This window comes from Amia ocellicauda, chromosome 12, assembly GCF_036373705.1.
Source record: "Amia ocellicauda isolate fAmiCal2 chromosome 12, fAmiCal2.hap1, whole genome shotgun sequence".
In the NCBI taxonomy this organism is placed as follows: domain Eukaryota; kingdom Metazoa; phylum Chordata; class Actinopteri; order Amiiformes; family Amiidae; genus Amia; species Amia ocellicauda.
The window spans coordinates 30,800,023-30,822,502 of NC_089861.1; the positions used below are offsets into that span (position 1 = coordinate 30,800,023).

The following is a 22,480-nucleotide window of genomic DNA, read 5'->3' on the forward strand; positions in this document are numbered from 1 at the left end:
CATGTCTGTAGTTTGTCTTAATTGAAGTCAATTCAGTTCAGCTGCTGAGTTGGTGAAAGTAAACAGGTTGTAGGAAGGAGATATAGTTAAGGACTAGCAGGAATTCTGTTCCAGGAGGAGACAGCTGGGGCCAGTTAGTTGTGAATTGTTGGCAGATAGACAAAAGCTACTTAAAGCTGCTGTTTCTCGGTGACAAAAAGCTACAGAGATGACTAGGGAACAGAAACTGAGAAAACTAACATTTAGAATCATGTGGCCACTACATTGTCAGGTTTGCAGAATGATTGCCATCCTGAATGAACTCAAGATTTCATCTGAGAATGTTGTCAGCATGTTGAAATCCTAGAGATCAAAGTCTGATCTTGAGGCTCAGCTTGTTGATCTGCACTGTAATAGTGATACAGTGAGGGAAAAAAGTATTTGATCCCCTGCTGATTTTGTACGTTTGCCCACTGACAAAGAAATGATCAGTCTAATATTTTAATGGTAGGTGTATTTTAACAGTGAGAGACAGAATAACAACAACAAAATCCAGAAAAACACATTTCAAAAAAGTTATAAATTGATTTGAATGTTAATGAGGGAAATAATTATTTGATCCCCTATCAATCAGCAAGATTTCTGGCTCCCAGGTGTCTTTTATACAGGTAACAAGCTGAGATTAGGAGCACTCTCTTAAAGGGAGTACTCCTAATCTCAGCTCGTTACCTGTATAAAAGACACCTGTCCACAGAAGCAATCAATCAATCAGATTCCAAACTCTCCACCATGCCCAAGACCAAAGAGCTGTCCAAGGATGTCAGGGACAAGATTGTAGACCTACACAAGGCTTGAATGGGCTACAAGACCATCGCCAAGCAGCTTGTTGAGAAGGTGGCAACAGTTGGTGCGATTATTGGCAAATGGAAGAAACACAAAATAACTGTCAGTCTCCCTCAGTCTGGGGCTCCATGCAAGATCTCACCTCGTGGAGTTTCAAGGATCATGAGAACGGTGAGGAATCAGCCCAGAACTACATGGGAGGATCTTGTTAATGATCTCAAGGCAGCTGGGGCCATAGTCACCAAGAAAACAATTGGTAACACACTATGCCGTGAAGGACTGAAATCCTGCAGCGCCCGCAAGGTCCCCCTGCTCAAGAAAGCACATGTACAGGCCCGTCTGAAGTTTGCCAACTGAATGATTCAGAGGAGAACTGGGTGAAAGTGTTGTGGTCAGATGAGACCAAAATCGAGCTCTTTGTCATCAACTCAACTCGCCGTGTTTGGAGGAGGAGGAATGACCCCAAGAACACCATCCCCACTGTCAAACATGGATGTGGAAACATTATGCTTTGGGGGTGTTTTTCTGCTAAGGGGACAGGATAACTGCACTGCATCAAAGGGACGATGGACGGGGCCATGTACCGTCAAATCTTGGGTGAGAACCTCCTTCCCTCAGCCAGGGCATTGAAAATGGGTCGTGGATGGGTATTCCAGCATGACAATGACCCAAAACACACAGCCAAGGCAACAAAAGAGTGGCTCAAGAAGAAGCACATTAAGGTCCTGGAGTGGCCTAGCCAGTCTCCAGACCTTAATCCCATAGAAAATCTGTGGAGGGAGCTGAAGGTTCGAGTTGCCAAACATCAGCCTCGAAACCTTAATGACTTGGAGAGGATCTACAAAGAGGAGTGGGACAAAATCCCTCCTGAGATGTGTGCAAACCTGGTGGCCAACTACAAGAAATGTCTGACCTCTGTGATTGCCAACAAGGGTTTTGCCACCAAGTACTAAGTCGAAGGGGTCAAATACTTATTTCCCTCATTAACATGCAAATCAATGTATTTCAAAACAGTTATGCGTTTTTCTGGATTTTTTTGTTGTTATTCTGTCTCTCACTGTTAAAATACACCTACCATTAAAATTATAGACTGATCATTTCTTTGTCAGTGGGCAAATGTACAAAATCAGCAGGGGATCAAATACTTTTTTCCCTCACTGTATATAGGTCAATCAGCCCATGAGAGAGATGGTGTGAACACCAAAACCTCGTAGAGTTGAGACCTTAGAGCAGGAAAGTGTACAGAACTGCTGGGGGTTACCGTAGGTTGTAACCGCAGAAAAGGGCAAGCATACCCCTTAGGAAAGAGCTAGAAATGCCCAACAGGTTCCAACTGTTGGACAGTGACCACTCAGAGGATGATGGGAAAGCAAACAAAGGGAAACTGCTAGTAGGAAAGTCCAGAAATGTTTGTACCTCAATGCCAGGAGTATAAGGAACAAGATTTTAGACCTAGAACCACAGGGCTGGCAGGTGACTATCATGTTGTAGGAGTGACAGAAACATGGCTTACAGAAAATGATGGGTATGAATATTATTTATTATTATTTTTATTTCTTGGCAGATGCCCTTATCCAGGGCAACTTACAAGATAAGTGCAAAACAAAATGCAAAAATACAGTTAACTACAGGGCATCAAACATTTCAAATTCAAATTTACATTATACAAAGCAATTCAAAGTATAATACATTTTACAAATTCCAATTTACACTGGTAAGTACAGTAAGTGAGGTCTGGAAAGTAAAAGCTAAGTGCTGTCAAGATGTTAGGTCACAGTCAAGAGTTACGGGAAAGGGAGCAAGGAAGAAATCAATAATACAAGTATCAGTAAAGCAAGAACCATGGTAAAAAGTTGTGAAGTGCTGTCTTACAGGGGATTAAAAGGACTAATATTACAAGTACTGTCTAAAAAGATGTGTCTTGAGTAAGCGCCGAAATGAGGTCAAGGACTCTTCTCTATTGACTTCGGTGGGAAGGTCGTTCCACCATTTATGGGCCAGGGATGAGGAGAGGAGGCAGAGTTAGTCTTCTGGCACTGGAAGACTGCAGTGGTCTGGAGGGGATGTATGCAGAGACGAGTGTCTGAAGGTAGCTTGGTGCAGTGTGGTCGAGACAGCGGTAGGTGAGGGTCAGTGTCTTGAACTGAATTCATGCCAGTATCGGGAGCCAGTGGAGGGAGCGGAGCAGTGGAGTAGCATGTGCGAATTGGGGCAGAGACAATACCAGACGAGCCGCAGAGTTCTGGATGAGCTGGAGCGGCAGGTAGTAGTTGCAGGCAGGCCAGGAGGGAGTTGCAGTAGTCCAGGCTGGAGAGGACCACTGGATGAGCAGCTGAGTCGAGTAGTCGGTGAGGAAGGGACGGATTCGGCGTATGTTGCTCAGGAAGAATCTGCAGGTGCGCGTCAGCGTGGTGATGTGCTGGGTGTAGGAGAGTGCAGGTTCGAGGGTGACTCCTAGATTTTTAGCGGAAGAAGAAGGAGAGTGTGGTGGATCCCAAGGGGATCGAGATGGAGAGATCAGCAGAAGGTGAGGAAGAGTGGGGGAAAAAGAGGAGATCCGATATGGAGAGGTTGAGCTTGAGGTGGTGCGAGTGCATCCAGGTTGAGATAGCAGACAAACAGGAAGAGATGCGAGAGGGGATGAGAGGGTCAGAAGAGGGAAAAGACAGGAAGATCTGGGCATCATCAGCGTAGAAGTTTTAGGAGAAACCATGGGATGTGATGAGGGGGCCCAGGGAGCAAGTGTAGAGATAGAACAGGAGCGGGCCCAGGACGGAGCCTTGGAGTACGCCTGTGAGGAGAGGTTGGGGGGTGGATGAGGAGCCTCGCCATGTCACTTGGTAGGACAGGTCGCTGAGGTAGGAGGAGAACCAGGTGAGAGCAGTCCCAGAGATTCCAAGGTCAGCGAGGCAGGAGAGGAGGATGGAGTGATCAACGGTGTCAAATGCTGCGGAGAGGTTAAGGAGGATGAGGACTGAGGAGAGGGAGGCCGCCCGAGCACAGCTGAGGGAGTCAGTGACTGCCAGGAGAGCCGTCTCAGTGGAGTGAGCTGTGCGGATTGCAGAGGATCAAGGAATGAGTGATGGGAAAGAAATGCAGAGAGCTGACGGTGGACAGCACGCTCGAGGGTGTTTGAGAGGAAGGGCAGTAGAGAGACGGGGCGATAGTTCCGAGGAGAGGTGGCATCAAGGGTTGGTTTCTTGAGTGGGATGACAGCAGCTTGTTTACAAGCAGAGGGGAAACAGCCTGAGAGGAGGGAGGAGTTGAGGAGGGAGGAGATGAAGGGGAGTAGATCAGGAGCGGTCGCTTGGAGGAGGCGAGAAGGGAGAGGGTCCAGGGCACACGTTGTAGGTTTGTGACCTAGGAGGAGAGAGGAAACTCCAGAGTCCGAGATAGGTGAGACTGAAGAAAAGGAAGCTTGGTCGGTGGGAGGTTTGGGTGTGATGGGAGAGGAGGGGGGACTGTTGAAGAGCCTGCGGATGTCTGCAATCTTGGAGGAGAAGAAGGAGCCGAAATCATCAGCAGTGAGAGATGAGGGAGGAGGAGGGGGAGGGGGGGCAAGGAGGGAGGAGAAGGTCGAGTAGAGTTTGCAGGGGTTGTTGACAGTGGATTCAAAGAGTGATTGGAAGTAAGATTTCTTGGCTGAGGCAAGTGAGGAGGAGACAGTGGACAGTAGAGAGCAGTAGAGTTCGAGGGCAGCTGGGAGTTTAGTCCTTTTCCACTTCTGTTTGGTGGCATGCAGACTAGTTTGGGTTGAGCAGAGAACAGAAGAGATCCAAGGCTGAGGAGGGGAGGGACGGGCAGGACGAGACGTGAGAGGACAGAGAGAGTCAATGGAGGAGGTGAGGGAGGAGAACAAAGAGGAGGTAGAGCAGTTGACAGATAGGTGGGAAAAACAGTCAAGAACAAGATGTGGCAAATGTTCTAAATGAGTATTTCACAGAGGTTTTTACAAAACAGATAACATGCCACAAGTTAACAACCAGTCCAGTCAAACCCTAAGAGAGATCAGGATAAATGAGGAGGAGATACTAAACGGACTAGCAGAATTAAAAACAAACAAATCACCTGGGCCAGATGGGATATTTCCAACAGTACTTAAAGAAATGAGGGAAATTATTTATAGGCCACTAACTCAAATATTCCAAATGATACTTAGAACAGGGGATGTGCCAACTGACTGGAAGACAGCAAATGTCACACCAATCCACAAGAAAGGGGATAAAACTGATCCAGGAAATTACAGACCAATCAGTCTCACCTGCATTACTTGTAAAATGTAGGAAAAAATGATTAGACAGAAAATAGAGGGGCATCTCAATGAAAACCATATTCTTGGAGATAGTCAACATGGGTTTAGACGAGGCAGATCATGTCTTACTAATTTATTGGAATTTTTTGAACATGCAACTGCAGATGTAGATCATGTGAAAGCATATGATATGATATACTTCGATTTTCAGAAAGCTTTTGATAAAGTTCCACACCAAAGACTGATCCTCAAATTGGAAGCTGTAGGCATTCAGGGTAATTTAAGTAGATGGATTATGAACTGGTTGATGTGTACGAAACAGAGAGTGTCGATTAGAGGAGTTGCTTCTAACTGAGTGAGGTTGTAAGTGGAGTTCCACAGGGATCAGTATTAGGGCCTTTGCTTTTTCTAATCTATATTAATGATCTTGACTCTGGGATAGTTAGCAAACTTGTCAAATTCGCAGTTATAAAGTTATAAATTGATTTGCATGATTAGCTTAGGCCCACTGTACCATCCTACCCACTCCAACATTATCTCCCACACTGACTCCTTGGTCCCGCTTTTCTACTATAGTTCACTTAGGCCCGCCCCCTGTACCAAACCATTAGACAATCATGGTAGCAAGAAAAAAGAGAAATTACATAACCCCATACATTGCCAAAATAATTTTACATAAACGTAACAACTTATAATAAAATAGTTTGAAGGAACAACCCTCAGCCCCACCCCCCATGTCAGTAATAAGGTGACCTTGGTCTCTAAAGTCCCTTCCTAACATGGCCTCTGTAACCCTTCACTGCCTTCCCCAAGATGGCCGCTCCACCACCCCACCCTAGGTAAGCCTTTGTTTGGGAGGGTTTTTTCAAGCATCTTTAACCGAGGGATTAGCCTGCTCCACCACACCCTCATTAACATGCAAATCAATTTATAACTTTTTTGAAATGCGTTTTTTCTGGATATTTTTGTTGTTATTCTGTCTCTCACTGTTAAAATACACCTCCCATTAAAATTATAGACTGATCATTTCTTTGTCAGTGGGCAAACGTACAAAATCAGCAGGGGATCAAATACTTTTTTCCCTCACTGTAGATGAAGTAACGCACAAGAAAGACCTAGGAGTCTATGTGGACTCCTCACTTTCTCCATCCAAACAGTGTGGGGAAGCAATAACATCTGGATACTGTGTACAGTTCTGGGCTCCACACTTCAAGAAATATATCGCTGCTGTAGAAGCAGTTCAGAGGAGAGCAACCAGACTTAGGTCTGAAGGGAATGTCCTACTGAGAGACTGAGGAACTGAACCTTTTCACCCTGGAACAGAGGAGACTACATGGGGACTTGATCCAGGTATTCAAAACCATGAAGGACATCGACCACATCAAACCAGGGGGAGCTTTTCCAGATCAGCAGGGACACGCACCCGGGGACACAAATGGAAATTGGGCTTCAAGGCATTCAAGATGGAAAACAGGAGACACTTTTTCACACAAAGAGTTGTCACAATCTGGAACAAACTCCCCAGCGATGTGGTAGAAGCTGAAAATTTGGGAACATTTAAAAATATACTGGATAAGATCCTTGGATCACTTAGTTATTAATGGACACCAAACGAGCACGATGGGTCGAATGGCCTCCTCTCGTTTGTAAACGTTATGTTCTTATCGGCTCCACTGATGCACGTCTACTGCCTGCCTTTAAAACACCACCGCATTAGCAAATCAGATCAAACTTAATTTTATGTATATATTAAATTAGTCTTTTAGAACACTGGGTTGTATTGAAAATTGTATTGATCTTGTTACGCATTATTATAACAAGTAAAAGCAACGCACTTGCGGGGAGTTTAGAAATATAGAATATTGGACATAAGACGTCCGGTGCCGTAGCACTACTGGACAGGGGACTGGACAGTCCACCTGAAAACCAGACTGTCTGAAGTAAAACTGGATGCATGGCCAACCTAGACACCAGCAGCTTGTACCATGCTGAAATCGCCGAGCTTAAATTAATTTCTTACAACATAACATCCAGCGTACATGACCTCTGTCTGCTTGTTGACCGCCTTGCTGAATCATTGCTCACTGGTCTAATTGCTAGCTGTTACCCTGAGTGAATCATTCAAAATGATTTTGCATCAGGTTTCATTGGGGTTGGTTTGTGCTCTGATGTGTTGTGTTGGCATTTGTTTGTGTGGTTCCGGTTGTGATCAGTAACCAATCAGACTCACTACAGTGCCACACCAAGCTCCCAGACACCTCTCTGACAGACCTGCAGCTCTCTCTCACTCTCTCTTGCTCTTACTCTTTCTGTCTCTCTGTCTTTCCCTCGCAGTTCTCTTCAGTGGTAATCTGGGACTTCCATTCTGCTTTCTGTAGAGAGGTGGGTGCAGGAGAGGGAGAGGAAGTACAGAAAAAAAAAAAGTGGTGACCAAGCACTTTACCACCACCTGTCAGTTCACCGGAACATTGTTCCTTGCGGTCAGCCACCCTCCTCCCCCTCCACCTGCTCTGGGTGTGAATATGCCTTTGCCACTTTTTATGAATTGACACAGTTCCAAGAGAGGGTCTGTTGTATTGTGGGACAGCAAGTGAACAAGTGTGTGGGTTTTCTAGTGTGTGACTTGTATGTAACCACAGTATAACTAATGAACTAGTGTGTATGTGTGTGTGTGAAGCTGCAGTAGAGTGCATTGTATGTGTGTGTGTCTGCAGGACAGTGCAGAGTGTACAGTGTGTGTGTGTACGTGCATGTGTGCACACCACCCTCCACCCCACGCTGACGGGAGATGATATATTTCCCAATGGAACACAGATTTATTTTTAGATCGTGGTTGGCATTGTTGTTTTAACTTTTGTCACATTGCATTCTGGGAAGATCAAACAATATAAAAATAAAAATCATGACTACTGCAGATTTGGGTACAAGGGGGAAGTAGTGATTGTGTATTTTTCTCTGAAGAACTCAGTAGGATTTTTGTGGATGCATGACCACAATACCGTCAAGGAACGGAGACGTGGAGGGAGCGTGTAACTACAGACACTTACTGCCTGTTGGATAGAAATCAAATTAGCTGCAGTGGGCGAGAGAGAGAGGGGGATAGAGAGAGAGAGAGAGAGAGAGAGAGAGAGAGAGAGAGAGAGCTACAGTGCACACCCATGTGATGTTTACCCTGAGGATGTTTAGTAAGAAGCTGGATGATAATAAAGAAATGAATAACTATTTCTTCAGTTACTTATCTGATTTTCGATTATAAAAAATACGTCATATACTGTAATCGGATGCTGCTGTGACTGGCGTGTTCCTGTGACACCACAGCTTCCTGGGTGCTGAGGCCCACCTGTCATCCTCACAGCACGGTGAGACATAACGCTGACCCCCAATTCCTGTGACTGTGTACATTATGTAACCAATTAGGAAAATTATTATTATTGTAATTGTTAACTGCTGCAACCATTACTATGAGTTCTACTCTACTGCAGCTTACTAGTGCGGTTACTATGTTACGCTACTACACTGCTATTATTACTACTGCCTCTATCACTCCTAATATGACAACTGTTACTACAACTGCTACTACTCCAGACTTGGGTCAAATGCCATTACATATTTGTAGTTCTGTATTTTTAATTACATCAAATACAGTTTCAATTTAGTATTTTTAAAATTATAAATTGTATCCTGTTTGACAATTACTAACTGACTGTATTTGAGAGTAGGTTTATAAAGTATTCATATGTATTTGCAAATACTAGTATTTTATATTCTTCATTTTCAGTCATTTTGTATTTGAATCAATGGGTTGTATTTGAAAATATAAACTTATTCGTACAAACTTATCAAAACAGCATAAACGTAGCACATTAACACAATATAAGAAGTTTAAAGACACAATGTGAGATTCCTAACATAGTTCCAAAAGGAAAACTATTCCATCAGTCACAAAAGTCTAAATCTCTTATCTATTAGCAAATGAGGGTAGGAAACGAGAGGAGCTGAAGAACGGGTTTGTTAATCAAAGCAGAGCTGCTGTGTGTACTGCTGTAAAACTATCCACATCGCAAACATAACACATATATCCAGTACTGTTCATAACAATGTAAAAAGTTGAACAACACCACAAATGTGGCCACAGCATGACAGACAAAATAGAAACTCAACATTTACTTTCAGTTGGAGACTTTATGTGTTAGTAATTGCAGACCATCTTTGTTGTTGTGCTCAAATTGTTGTGATGTGCAAATGAGATTGATGTACAACCCATCAACTGAAATACAAATAACTGAAAAAACAGAATGTCAAATGCTTGTGGAATTACATATTTGAAGTATTTGCAAAATACTTACCAATACTCTACACATGTATTTTAATATACATTCAACTAGTCATTGTGAAACAGGATATAATTTACAATTTTGGAAAAGTAATCGAAATACAGAAAACATGTATTTTATCCAGGTTACTATTACTCCTGCTATTACTCCTGCTGTTACTGCTGCTGTTGCTACTATTACTCCTGCTATTACTGCTGCTGTTGCTATTATTAATCCTGCTATTACTCCTGCTGTTACTCCTGCTGCTGTTACTATTACTCCTTCTTTTACTGCTGCTGTTGCTACTGTTACGTATGCTATTACTACTGCTGTTGCTACTATTACTCCTGCTGTTTCTATTATTACTCATGCTATTACTGCTGCTGTTGCTACTATTACTCATGCTGTTACTACTATTACTCCTGCTATTACTGCTATGGTTGCTACTATTACTTATGCTACTACTACTGCTGTTGCTACTATTACTGCTGCTGTTTCTACTATTACTCACACTATTACTGCTGCTGTTGCTACCATTACTCCTGCTATTACTGCTATGGTTGCTACTATTACTCCTGCTATTACTGCTGTATTTTCTACTATTACTCCTGCTATTACTGCTGCAGTTGCTACTATTACTCCTGCTGTTTCTACTATCACTCCTGCTATTACTGCTGCTTAATATTACTTCTGCTAGTACTGCTACTTTTTCTACTGCTACTACTACAGCTATTACTGCTACTGCTATTTCTGCTGCTGACATTATTACTACTAATATGACTCTTGCGCTGCTTTGCATCTCGTTTATCTGGTAAGTGGTGTGATTTACTCACTTCCTTGAAGGTTTGGACGGAAGTAATGTTTTACATTGTGCATCATCGTAAAACAGCCTTTCAGCCAAATGACAGCAACAACAACAATAATAACAATATTAATAATAACTTACAAGGTGGTAGTATGCATCGCCTGTGTTCCTTTTTTAGTTCTTGTGGTGGAAATGTGAAAAGTCCCTGCAGAACCTTAAAGTTGTAATGTTAGATGTGTATTCTATGGGTTAATGGTAGAGAGAATGAGAGAGAGAGAGAGAGAGAGAGAGAGAGAGAGAGAGCTAGAGTGCACACCCATGTGATGTTTACCCTGAGGATGTTTAGTAAGAAGCTGGATGATATCAATGTTAGGGTTAATATTATCATGGTTTCATTTGTATCCTGTTGTTGCTCCCACACTTCAAGTCACCCTGCTGCCACCACTCTGGCACTGTTGCTGGCTCTCCCTGTGCCGTGCCTGGCCCGCTGAAGCCTCCTCCCCTGTCGTCCTCCACCAATCAACACTGTCTTCAAGGCTGCTGTCCCAACACTTGTGGCTGCTGCTTAAGTGCTACTCAGCTAACTCAGCTGTTAGTCACTACACACCCAAATAAGGCAACACATTTAAAATACCTCTTTATCTCCTCCAGACCATTCTCCTCCCCCCACCCCGTTCTCGGTCAAGGTCTAAAAATGTCTGCTATTGCTAACCTGGCTATTGCAGCCCTCAGAATCTCAAGTCCCTCTGCTGTGTATTGCAAGCGAAATGGGCCATTGAGCTCCCAATCAGAAACAACACAGCATATTATTATTATTATTATTATTATTATTATTAAGAAGAAGAAGAAGAAGAAGAAATAATCCTCATCCACATCAGTAAAAATCACAGTCCCTCCTCCCTCCTCCCTTCTTACACTTTTCTTTTTATCAGTTTATGATGTTGTATTTTTAAGTCAGTCAGCTTGGGCTGCTGAAAAGAAGAAGAAAAAACAAAAGAGCTGACTCTAAAGATAATTGAAGGAAGCTGGTTTCTGTGTGTGAGGGTGTGTGCGTGTGTGTGGGTGTGTGTGTGCGTGTCTCTCAATCTTTGTAGCTCTCGCTATCTTTCTACTGAAGGAACTACAGCTACAGGACTGGCCAGCGCTATCTGCAATATCTACAGTATATTTCATTGGGTGCAGCAAGCGCTGACAAGGGCGAGATAAACAAATTAATCAATTTGGAATCCGATTACATATTGTGTGGCTGAGAAAAGAGACTAGACTCTCTTTTCTCACAGAAGACCAGGTACAGTGGCTCCTCTCTCTCCTATCCCTATGCATTCTGTGTCTTAACCTGTGTTCCTTTCTTGCATGACAGACACACAGAGCCCATGGATGTGTGGGCAGATAGGTACAAGCATGCATCTTGTGTGTGTGTGTGTGTGCATATGTGTATATATATATAGCTATATATTGTATATGGATATTTTGGGGGGCATTGCACTACTGGTAGAATAGTTTGTATCCGTTGAACTTTCTCATGCTCTTTTCTCGCCTTTACAGCAAAGATCCAACATTAATATGGAAATAGGCTCACACCCATATGCACTCACATACACTCAGCATATGCATTCATAATAACTTGAGTGCTTTCATATATGTTTACATTTTGTTGTGTGCAATCGGTCTCGACCTGCATACTTGCCAGCCTGTACATGTTTTCCATTAATGCTATGTGGCAGAATCTATATATATATATATAATTCAATAGCAATTCTTTGCACATTGCATTGTACCACAGAAACACTGTGTGCTGCTCTTTCTCTGCCTATTTATCTCTATCTACTGAAAGACAGTGGGTGAGAGATTGCTCAACACAGCACAGAAATACTTGCTATTTAGTTGATGATTTCCTACTGAGTAACAATGTTGCAGACTAAGAGATAATGCACATCAGAGTTTATCCAGGCACGATTTTAGTAAAATATAATAGTAATTATTAGGAAAAAATCTATACAAAATTATACAAAATCTTGTCATCACTTTCATTTTTAATGTCAAGCTCAGATTGTACAACAGATGTGTTTGAGGCAGTACTCATGTAGAAACAAAAAACTGAAAACTCAGGGTTTCGAAGTCGATTATTACATATACACCTTGCATTGTGAAAATGTCCTGTTTATTTCTAATTACATATTAATGCATGCCAACAGAGGGTGTATAAAAATTTAGAGGAACTGTATTATTAATTAATGAATCAATCAAACAATTAAATTATACATTAATTCATCAATTTATTGAAGTGATTTGACTGATGTCATTTGTGTGAGTCTAATGAGAAACAAAGCTACTTTTGCAACTCACAGCTGTAGTAAAATCCCCAGAGGTGCCAAAGCAAGTGAGAGGGGAGTGACTCTGAGACGCTGAGAGCCCTGCACAGGAGCCGCCGGGCCCTCTGCACTACATGCACACCAGGGCCCGACTCCCAGACTTGAGCCAGACTTGACCTTCTGTAGTTTTAGAGAGTATGTGTGCAAGTAATCTACACTACACTTCATTGCACCATATTCTACTTTACTACAGTATAGTCTATTATTCTATACTATACTTCACTACACTATACTCAAGTGCACTATGCTACACTATACTATACTACACTACATAATTTAGTACACTGCAGGGAGAGAGAGAGAGAGAGAGAGAGAGAGAGAGAGAGAGAGAGAGGGAGATAGAGAGAGAGAGAAAGGGAGGGAGTATTGTTCATGTGAGCTTTACTGAACAGGGCTGCCATGAGGAGCAGCACTCACCGATCGGGCACTCGGTCTTTCAGCCCATAATGCACAGCATATGATTAGAGAATGAACTGTGCAGTTATATCAGCCTGTGTTGAGATTGGCTACCTGGGAATGTGAATAGTTTTACACTCTGATATCCATGGCATCAGTCGGTACATCGGCCTGTCTTTCTTCTTATCATTATTATATGGTCACACTTTACAATAACGGGCCCTGGTTCTCCATGAGTGGATGTAGGAGTCCCACAGGGACAAGGGGGACAGACTGCATGTGTTCAGTAGCAGAACTGCAAGAGCAGGAAGCTTTGATATATTATTTCTGTTTGGCTTCACATATCATTAAGAATCTGTGCTCATTATTGTAAAGTGTTGTTGTTGTTGTTATTATTATTATTATTATTATTATTATTATTATTATTATTGTTAGTTTCATAGCAGGATAGCAGGTGCCCCTCACCCAGGGTGACTCACAGGTGTTTTGAAAGCAGCATCAAACAGTATCATACATTAAGTACAAAATACAATATATCACGATGAGTCGAAAGTCCAAGTACATAACACAAGCAAGGACAACATACAACAGGGTGAGTGGGGGGTCCATACTGTATTTATCAGTAATCGATAATACTGGAGCAGTTACACACAGAAAAACAACAGAAAGAGGAGAGAGAGCAAGAAACAGAGAGAGCATGACTTTATAGCAGACTGTGTTACCGATCTAGAAAGAGACGTTTTATATCCTTATGCCAACACCTAACTGTACCAATCTCTACAAAATACATCAGAAATGTTGAATCTTGATGTAGATAAGCCTTCTAATGTCATTTATTTATATTCACTGATATCTGGGATGGAGATAAAGCAGAAAAACAACATCAAAAACTAGTAGAACAAGCAGTTCCACTTTCCACAAAGTATTTAGTGTGCATTGACTGTTTTTGTGGTTATACCTGCATGCAAAATTACACAAGAGTGCATGTGATATTACACTGTAAGTCTTTGAACGTACAGAAATGATGATAACATAAGATTGGCTTCACAACATTGAAAGTGTTAACAAACAGCCAGAAAAAAGAAAAGAAAATGTAACCTGAATCTTTCAGAAGTGTCAGTGCAAGTGTGTTTTCCTTTCTTGGCAGAACCAGCGCCATCGTTGCCCCCAGGGTATCCATCATGCACTGCCTATCCTTTCCAATGGGGTTCCAGGAATTTTAGCTGGTGAATCATATTGTAATGGAGCTCAAAGTGCCAGATATCTGGGTCTGATGCTCCTCCATAGCGTGTCTGTGAGTCTGTGTGGCTCTGGCAGCTCTAACCCAGCTCACTGTGTGATGGTGATGCAATATATTGGGAGAAAAAAACTTAACTGATAGCTGTTCACAATGGGTTTAACTGGATTTAGTGTAATATACTATAGTATAGTATAGTATATAGTGTAGTATACTATGGTACAGCACAGAACACTAAAGAACAATAAAATAGTATTACCATATAGTACAGTTAAGTATAATGGAGTATTGTACATTTAGTATAGCACAGTAGAGTACAGTATTGTATAGTATAGTACTGTACAGTACAGTTGAGACTCCTCTTTGCCTTGATAACTACTGTGCTGTAAATATTTCTATAAACAGCAGGAGAAATTACACGCCCGGTCCTCCTCCCAGTGCAGTACAGCCAGGGGTCCCAGTAAGTTCATCCCAGAGGTGGTCTGTCAAAGGTCAGGGACTCTGAAGAGGGCTTAGACATATTGTCGATGACCTACTGGACTACACTAATGCTGCAACTACACTGCACTATACTACACTCACTTATATTATACATTTTGTATTGTATACTGTTGCTATAACTGTACTATTACTATGCTCTATTACCCTACTCTACTACTATACACTAAACTCTATACCATACCATACCATACTGTACAACTCCATACTATACTATATTGTATTACTTTACATTACTTTCCTATACTGCACTATACTACACTACACTGCAATATACTACACGATACTATACTATACTATATTGCACTACACTTCTCCACTCTGCACTCGTCTCCTGTCCCAGCGCTGTGCTGGGGTGTGTGTGTGGGGGTGCACACCAGGTTCATTTGTTGGCTCTGTACACATTATGGTAATTACTTATCATTTGGATTTGAATAAAACATTGAGCTACACATTTTACTGTTGTGCAGGCAGACACATAGTGCTCTGGGGTTGCGGGGGGGTGGTCAGGCTGAAAGCCAGGCTCCTGAGAGCAATGTCTCACCAGACTAGTGATATAATTTATTTTATTATCACAATTCCTAGCATTCGTTGACTTCAGACTGCTGCTTTCTCTAATTGATCCAGTGTATCTGCTGTTCGCGTGGCTCGGCTCAGTGATGGGGAGTGCACCAGTGTACAGAAAAAGTAAATACTATGCTTACACTTAATAACACATATTGCTGTGATTATTGCTATTATTAGTAAGTAGTATTAGTAGTTGTAGTTGTCATGAATCCATTCATTCATTACATATGCAAATTTGATGTCCTTGTTCATTCTCTATCCCACGCAGCTGTCTCAGTTCATTCTATTAGTGTGCGAAACTGATTCTCAGTGAGAATCGCTGAGTGTACCCAGTGCCCTCCTGGACACCTGCCTGCAACACATTTGTGTTTTTGTTTTCTGGCGAACAACATTAAATGGTTCTTTGAAGATCTTGGTGTGAGAGGCAGGCAGTTGCTGATAAAAGGCTGAAAGGTTTTTGGTAACCCCCCCCGCCTCACACACACACACACACACACACACACACACACACACACACTCTCTCTCTCTCTCCACAGCACAGGACTGAAAAATTCAGCAAAACATCAGCTACAGGAACAGGAGTCAAACCAGCATGGGAGTATCCTGGGAGATATTTGGGAGCTGAGAGCCAAGACACAATATTTCGAGAGTGACATCATCACTACAAAGACAAAATGCTCCTCAATAATAATAATAATTATAGTAATAATCATAGATAATTACCTACCGGCAAACGACACAATATCACAGTATTAAATGTCTCTGTAAAATCTCTCCTCTCCACAGTGGCGTTTGACTTGCCTCATTTTTTAGAACACAGGGCCAGGACAGGACTATGCTGGCTTAGGGTGCATTGAGTAACCACACTTGTAGGTTCCTGCCCACAATGACATTGCACAGGGACGGGGGCTGAATCACCATTCCAGCGAAGTCCTCCAGGGCTTCGCAAGAACTCAGAAACTTAAAAACGAAACTACAGGTTCAAGTATGTCAGGGCTACTAACCTCCATTTGCACAACCGGTTTTACGTCTGATATGTCAAGAAGGTACAGTACAGTACAGCAGGTACAGACACAGCGCATTACTGCATTGGACCAGACTCGAGTGGACTGGAATATCCCTATGTTTGTTTGTTTGTTTCAATATTAATATAATCCATCTGTTGGGTATTCTGTAAAGTGAAGACCTTTATTGGCTTTTTGTGTAGTGTGTGGCAGGGTAGGTGACCTGGCACGTTGCCTTCTGACACACAGGGAACGGTCTTGTTTTGTAGAGATTAGGCGGGACATCAGCACACTTCTGCTTTCGACACTGTCGGCTCTGCATGCTGCTTCTGTGTAACCTTGTCTCGCTCGATAATCAAAACACAGATAGTTTCTCTGTTCAGGTTTTTGTCACTGATGCATCTCTTCTGTTTGAAAGGGGAAGAGGGCAGGAAAGTGAGGGAGATATTTAGTGATGGTGTCAGGAGGCCTGGCCAGGAGCCCAGATTGTATCAACCTGACCTCAGGGGTGTGTGTGGAGTTAATGCCACCTGCGATGCTGAAAGCACAAAACCCAATACCAAGAGCTCATACTGTGTGATAGGGCACAGGACACTTTGAGAAGCCCCAGATCCTCCTCTTCTTCTTCATTACTTCTTGTCTTCTTCATATTCTGCTCCTCCTCTTTGCTATTGTCCTAGTTTGTCATGTCATGCTACATGAAGTGTTATCAGATCTGTGGCCTTCTGCACAATACAACTGAAATTTCCTTCCGAGCTGAAATGTGTTAAAGGGCTGAGCAAACTGAGGAGAAGTAACAGTAAAACGATAGGGGCATGAGGGAGCATGGTTTAATAGGAATGTGCATAAGAGCCCAAGCACAGAGCAGCCCAGGAGATTAGGCTGCTGTATTGTAGGCTGGGGTGTTGTAGGCACAGTCTGAACAGATATGTGTTGAGTAATCGCCGGGCAGTGGTCAGAGTCTGTGCGCTCAGTGGGAAGGCCTTTCCACCACGAGGGTGGGAAAGGAGCAGACTTTGGAGGAAGGAAAGCAGAGCTAGCAGCTAGTACAACATATTGAAGTTAATATGGCTTGTGCTGTGCTGTGCTGTGTTTTTTTGTGCTGTGTTGTGCTGTGTTTTTTTGTGCTGTGCTATGTTATGTTGTGTTGTGTTGTGTTGTGTTGTGTTGTGTTGTGTTGTGTTGTGTTGTTTGTGCTGCACTGTGCTGTGCTGGAAGATGAAAACCTCCCAGAACCCCCGAGCGGCTCTTACTTTTCAGACCATCCCTGTTCTCACTCTTCCCTTCTCTGTTGTTTTTTAAAGAGTTTCATGGAAAAAGACACCACCATTATTCCAAAGACCACAGAGGATTTCGAGTACTACGAGGAAGAAGAGATGGATAGCGTGAGTTCCGCCTTGCACTACACCGCCATTGTCTGCTACTGCCTGGCCTTTTTGCTGGGCACCTGCGGCAATGGGCTAGTCATCTTCATCACCGGCTGCAAGATGAAGAAGACGCTCAACACTGTGTGGTTCCTCAACCTGTCCGTGGCCGACTTCCTGTTCACCGCCTTCCTGCCCATTCAGATTACATACAGCCTGCGCAACTACAACTGGCCCTTCAACGCCAACATGTGCCGACTCAACTCCTTCATCCTGGTGCTCAACATGTTCGCCAGTATCTTCCTCCTCACCGTCATCAGCCTGGACCGCTGCCTATCCGTCATGGCCCCTGTGTGGGCGCACAATAAACGCAGCCCCCGCAAAGCTGAGGCCCTCTGCCTGGTCGTGTGGATACTGGCGTGCCTCTGCAGTGTCCCCTTCATAGTCTACCGGGACATCCATTTACACACAAACAAGACCAGTTGTGCCTATGTCTTTCCTAAAGGCTCCGAGATGCAGACCTACCAGGCCCTGATCCTGACCCGCTTCTTCCTGGGCTTCTTGTTCCCCTTCCTGGTCATCGTGGCATCCTACGGCTCCATCGGCCTGCGCTACAGGAGCGTGCACAAGAAGAGGTCGTTCAAGCCCTTCCGAGTCATCCTGGCTGTCATCCTGACCTTCTTCATCTGTTGGATGCCCTTCCACGTGTTCCAGCTGTTGACGATAAGGATGCACAATAGCACCAACACCTTTAAAAAAGCTGTGGAAAATGGGTTGACGACCAGCACCAACCTGGCCTTCTTCAACAGCTGCCTGAACCCGGTGCTGTACGTGTGCATGTGCCAAGACTTCCGTGAGAAGTTCCGCAAGTCCTTCCTGCTGGTCTTCGAAAGTGCATTCATCGAGGAGCACCCCTTCCTGAGCAGCACGCGCCGCTCCACCGTGCAGATGGACTCGCTGGCCCAGGGGCTCCAGCCCAACGGGACACCCTCCACCGCCGCCTACCCCAACGATGACAACTAACCCCCATCCCCACCACCCCCCTCCCTTAACCCTTTGTTAAAAAAGTGTCTACCACCACCACTCCCTCAAAGCCCCCCACTTCCCCTTTCTGCCAACAGGAAACTGAAAACTTCTACTGATACAAAAAATAACAGGGACCGATAGAAAACACAGATTCGTTAATAATGTAGCAACTGAGAAGGGCTTGTAAGCACAGGACCTCCTAGTGGATTCGAGAGTGGGAGTGGGACTGTGCCTTGTGTGGGAACTGCAGTCCACACCACATCCTCAGTGTCTGAAACCCATTCTTCAAGACATACGGTCCAAATTCCACAGTCCATGACCCCTTGTCTGTGACACATGAACCTGCACAACAAGAGGCTGATCAAGCCCTTCCAGACCCTCCTCAACCCCCTAAGTGTTTGAGACGCATTTACCAAGACTGACTGTCCAACACGCATTTTCCAAGGCCCATTTCCCAAGACTTATTGTCCCACACCAGTTGTGCAAAATCTATTGTCCATGATGCATTGTCCAACACGCCTTGTCCTGTCTACAAAGCAGCACCACAGTAGAACATATCATGATGTTCAGTCTTCTGGCTTTTCGTTCTCCCTGGCGCTCCCCCGCTTCACAGCCGACCAGGTCTTCATCAGGTCTTCATCATCTACATCAATAGACTCCTTTCCTTCTGGGGGTCACAGTGCCTGTACATAGAAATCTGCGGCCCGGTGAGCAGAAATGAATAGCTTAACAGTCAAGGCAGTATGTGGCTGGAGGGCTGGGTGGGTGGGTGGGTGTCTGTGATGTTTGTGTGGCTGTGATATTTGGGCGTCTGTGGTGTGATTCTGCCCTTCATGCGGCTTTTCTGTCCTACATTGTCAATTGCTCAGAGACCCCACCGAAAACAGGCTTCCAGTATCAGCAACATAGTGGTGTTGTACATAGTGTTGTTTGGCCCGGCATTTAGAGATTTCGAACAACAGGCTTACTTGCAAACAGCAGCTTGATTCCCCTTCAAGAACCAGACCTGCCTTCCCTGACCAAGAGACTGCACTGGACAAGACCAGACCAGACCAGACTGGACTGGACTGGACTGGGCCAGCTTCATCTTGAGTCGAATTCCCTTTCTGTCCTGCCTTACAGTTCGCATGAGGAAAGCCACACGGTGAGAGGACAGGACTGTCTGAGAGGCAACTGCACACGTGAACAGCACCGTCACACTGCACCCAAGCAGTCACCACAACCACTCCCTTAAAGAAGTTAAACCTCAATTAGCCCTGGGCTGCCATAGTCAACATGCCTTAGAGATCTTATCAAGAATGATATTATTATTAATATTGAATTGTATTGCTTATTTTATGTGTTTACTTTGCTTCATTTAACATGGTGCCAAGATTCTCAAACCACTGTACAGACAGAAAAATTAAAACAAGTTACAGGTCACAGGGATGAAAGCAGCTCTCAGACAAGGGGTTTAGATCTGGCTAATATTGTCCATGTCCCTAATATTTGTCTATGAGGAGTCTGCTGTAATTTAGGGGGATAACGTGTGACACATAACCATCATGGGGGGACCACAACCAAGCCGAAACCGAACTCAAGCTATTGCCCTACAAACTGGCTCTCATGAAAAGATCACCCCTGTCCCCAGGAGAGCTCTGTCTGCCTTCCTACTGGCAGGCCGAAACGAGCGGATTCGAACAAGGCACGTCGCTGGTGATTACTTCACAAAGGCCAGATGCGTGCAAGTGGCAAATGTGTGCCATTGAGAGTGTTTTTTGCATCTGAAATCGATCAGTGTGCTACTTTGGGCCGAAGTGTAAAAACAGACAGGAGACTTACTGCACCGGTGTGTTATCTGCAAAATCAATCAGATCTACACAGTTATTGCTGTTTGCTCTTAGTAATAACGGAGGGGGGTGTATCTTTTACATTGGCGCTGGATGGTATTTCCCCATGGTCCAGTGTAGCAAAGCTTAGATTGGGCAGGTTCAAAGTGCTGACAGTAAGTGTAGTAAGGTAGCTGCGCTGACCGGACCTGGGCTGTACTTGGCAATGGGCCAATTGCAAATTCCCCCTTTACAAAAATAAATAGTTCTGAAATGAAACCTCAGTCAGATTGTGCCTCTTAGGTGGAAGTTGGGTTTTCTGTGTAATGTTGAATCATGCAACCACAATAGAGAGGTGGGGGGGCTGCTAGTAAGACTGAACCCGGAAACCAGAACCACAAATTGTGCACTGCAAAACAAACATATAGGAGCACTGAGGTGGGGGCGGCTTTCAGCTGTGCATCTCTGAGGTGTGATAATGTGACTAAATATGATTAACTGAGTAGATACAGGGGTTAATTGTTACACAGAGGTGAGAGAGCTGTATTACTGGCAAAAATGCAAATATTAATAGGAGCCAGCCAGTCACCTACAGCAGGGGTTCCCAGAACCAACCAACCAATTACTTAATTGGACCCTAATTGAAGTAAAAATCTGCTTAGATTTTAACATTTTAAATAGTGTAATAGAAGAGTTGGTTCTTTAATAAGTTATTTATACAATTATATACTTCACTTAAAACCCCTACTGTTAAAAATGATTAAAAGACTGATTTGTGAAATTATGAGTTCAAATATGGGTTCAATTAAGTAATTGAGAGCTCGGTTGGCACAAAAACCAGCAGGATACGGGGTCCTCCAGGAGCAGGGTTAGGAACCACCGGGGCCTCGAGTACAGTAACTCTCTCAGGGACAGCCTCCCTCTGAGTCAGGAAGGGGAGGTTCTCGGTCAGTTCTCCTGATCACTGGTGCCTGCCCACCCAGTCTCACTATTTAACAGCCACTGCCTAAAACTGTCTTCACACAAAGCACGTCTCAAAATAGACCACGTGGGGCTGGAGATGCCAGAATCTGAGGGGAGAGAGCTCAGAACGAGGAACAAGACTTCAAACTGACATCATGACTTCTGAGGGATCAGTGAAAGTGTTCAACAAATTAAAAAAATCAGCCCGTGACTGATGATCGGGCCGGGTTTTGTAAAACAGTTAATTTAGCAATTAAAATTTCAATTAGCAAGTAACAATTCAATGAGCAACTAACAGTTCAATTAACTAGATAACCGAAGAGTTAAATAAACAAGATTGGGATGTAGGGATTCTGTGGGTCCGGTGGCTTAGCTGTCTTGTTGAATTGACCATTTGCATCGTCAGCGTCACACAGGGGCCTGTTCACGCATGAGTCAGAGAGCAGTGCATTTCTAGGACGGTGTTGAATTGTAGCATTTAAAAAACTGCAACCATTATATATGTGGCATGAAGTTGAACATGAGAAGGCAGGCATTCTGGACTTCAATGTCTTTAAAAAAAAAAGTCAAGCTACAGATATCTTTTAAAGCAGTGGTTCTCAACCCTGCTCCTGGAGGAGCCCCTACCCTGCTGGTTTCTGTTCCAACAGAACTCTCAATTACTTAATTGAACCCTTCATTGAAGTAATAATTAGCTTATATTTGAATTGTTTTAATTGTGTAACTGATAAAAAGTTGGTTCTTTAATAAGATATGTTCCTTTTACAACTTTATACTTAACTTAAAAACCCAACTGTTTAAAATAATTACAAGGCTGTGTGATTTAGGAAGTTATTAATTCAGTGTTCAATTAAGTAATTGAGAACTCGGTTGCAACAAAACCACTGGGGTAGTTGAGAATCACCGCTTTAAAGGGAGGTAAGACTTGTCAGTGGTGTGCAAATTGACAAACAAGGCACATCACCTTCCCTTTTTCAGGCCACATCTTATCTGCCAGACGAGGTTATATGGGTCGAGCAGATTGCTGAGTGTTAATTCACTGAGTATTTTCTT

General features: G+C 43.6%; 1 protein-coding gene across 1 annotated transcript; it reads left to right on the forward strand.

Annotated features, from left to right (window-relative positions):
* The first annotated feature begins 11,178 nt into the window (after positions 1–11,178).
* Positions 11,179–19,423, forward strand: LOC136764915 (C3a anaphylatoxin chemotactic receptor). Its single transcript, XM_066719294.1, has 2 exons — positions 11,179–11,480; positions 17,571–19,423. Exon 2 carries the CDS (start codon positions 17,577–17,579, stop codon positions 18,651–18,653), a length of 1,077 nt encoding a protein of 358 aa, XP_066575391.1. The 5' UTR covers positions 11,179–11,480; positions 17,571–17,576; the 3' UTR covers positions 18,654–19,423.
* The last annotated feature ends 3,057 nt before the right edge of the window (positions 19,424–22,480 follow it).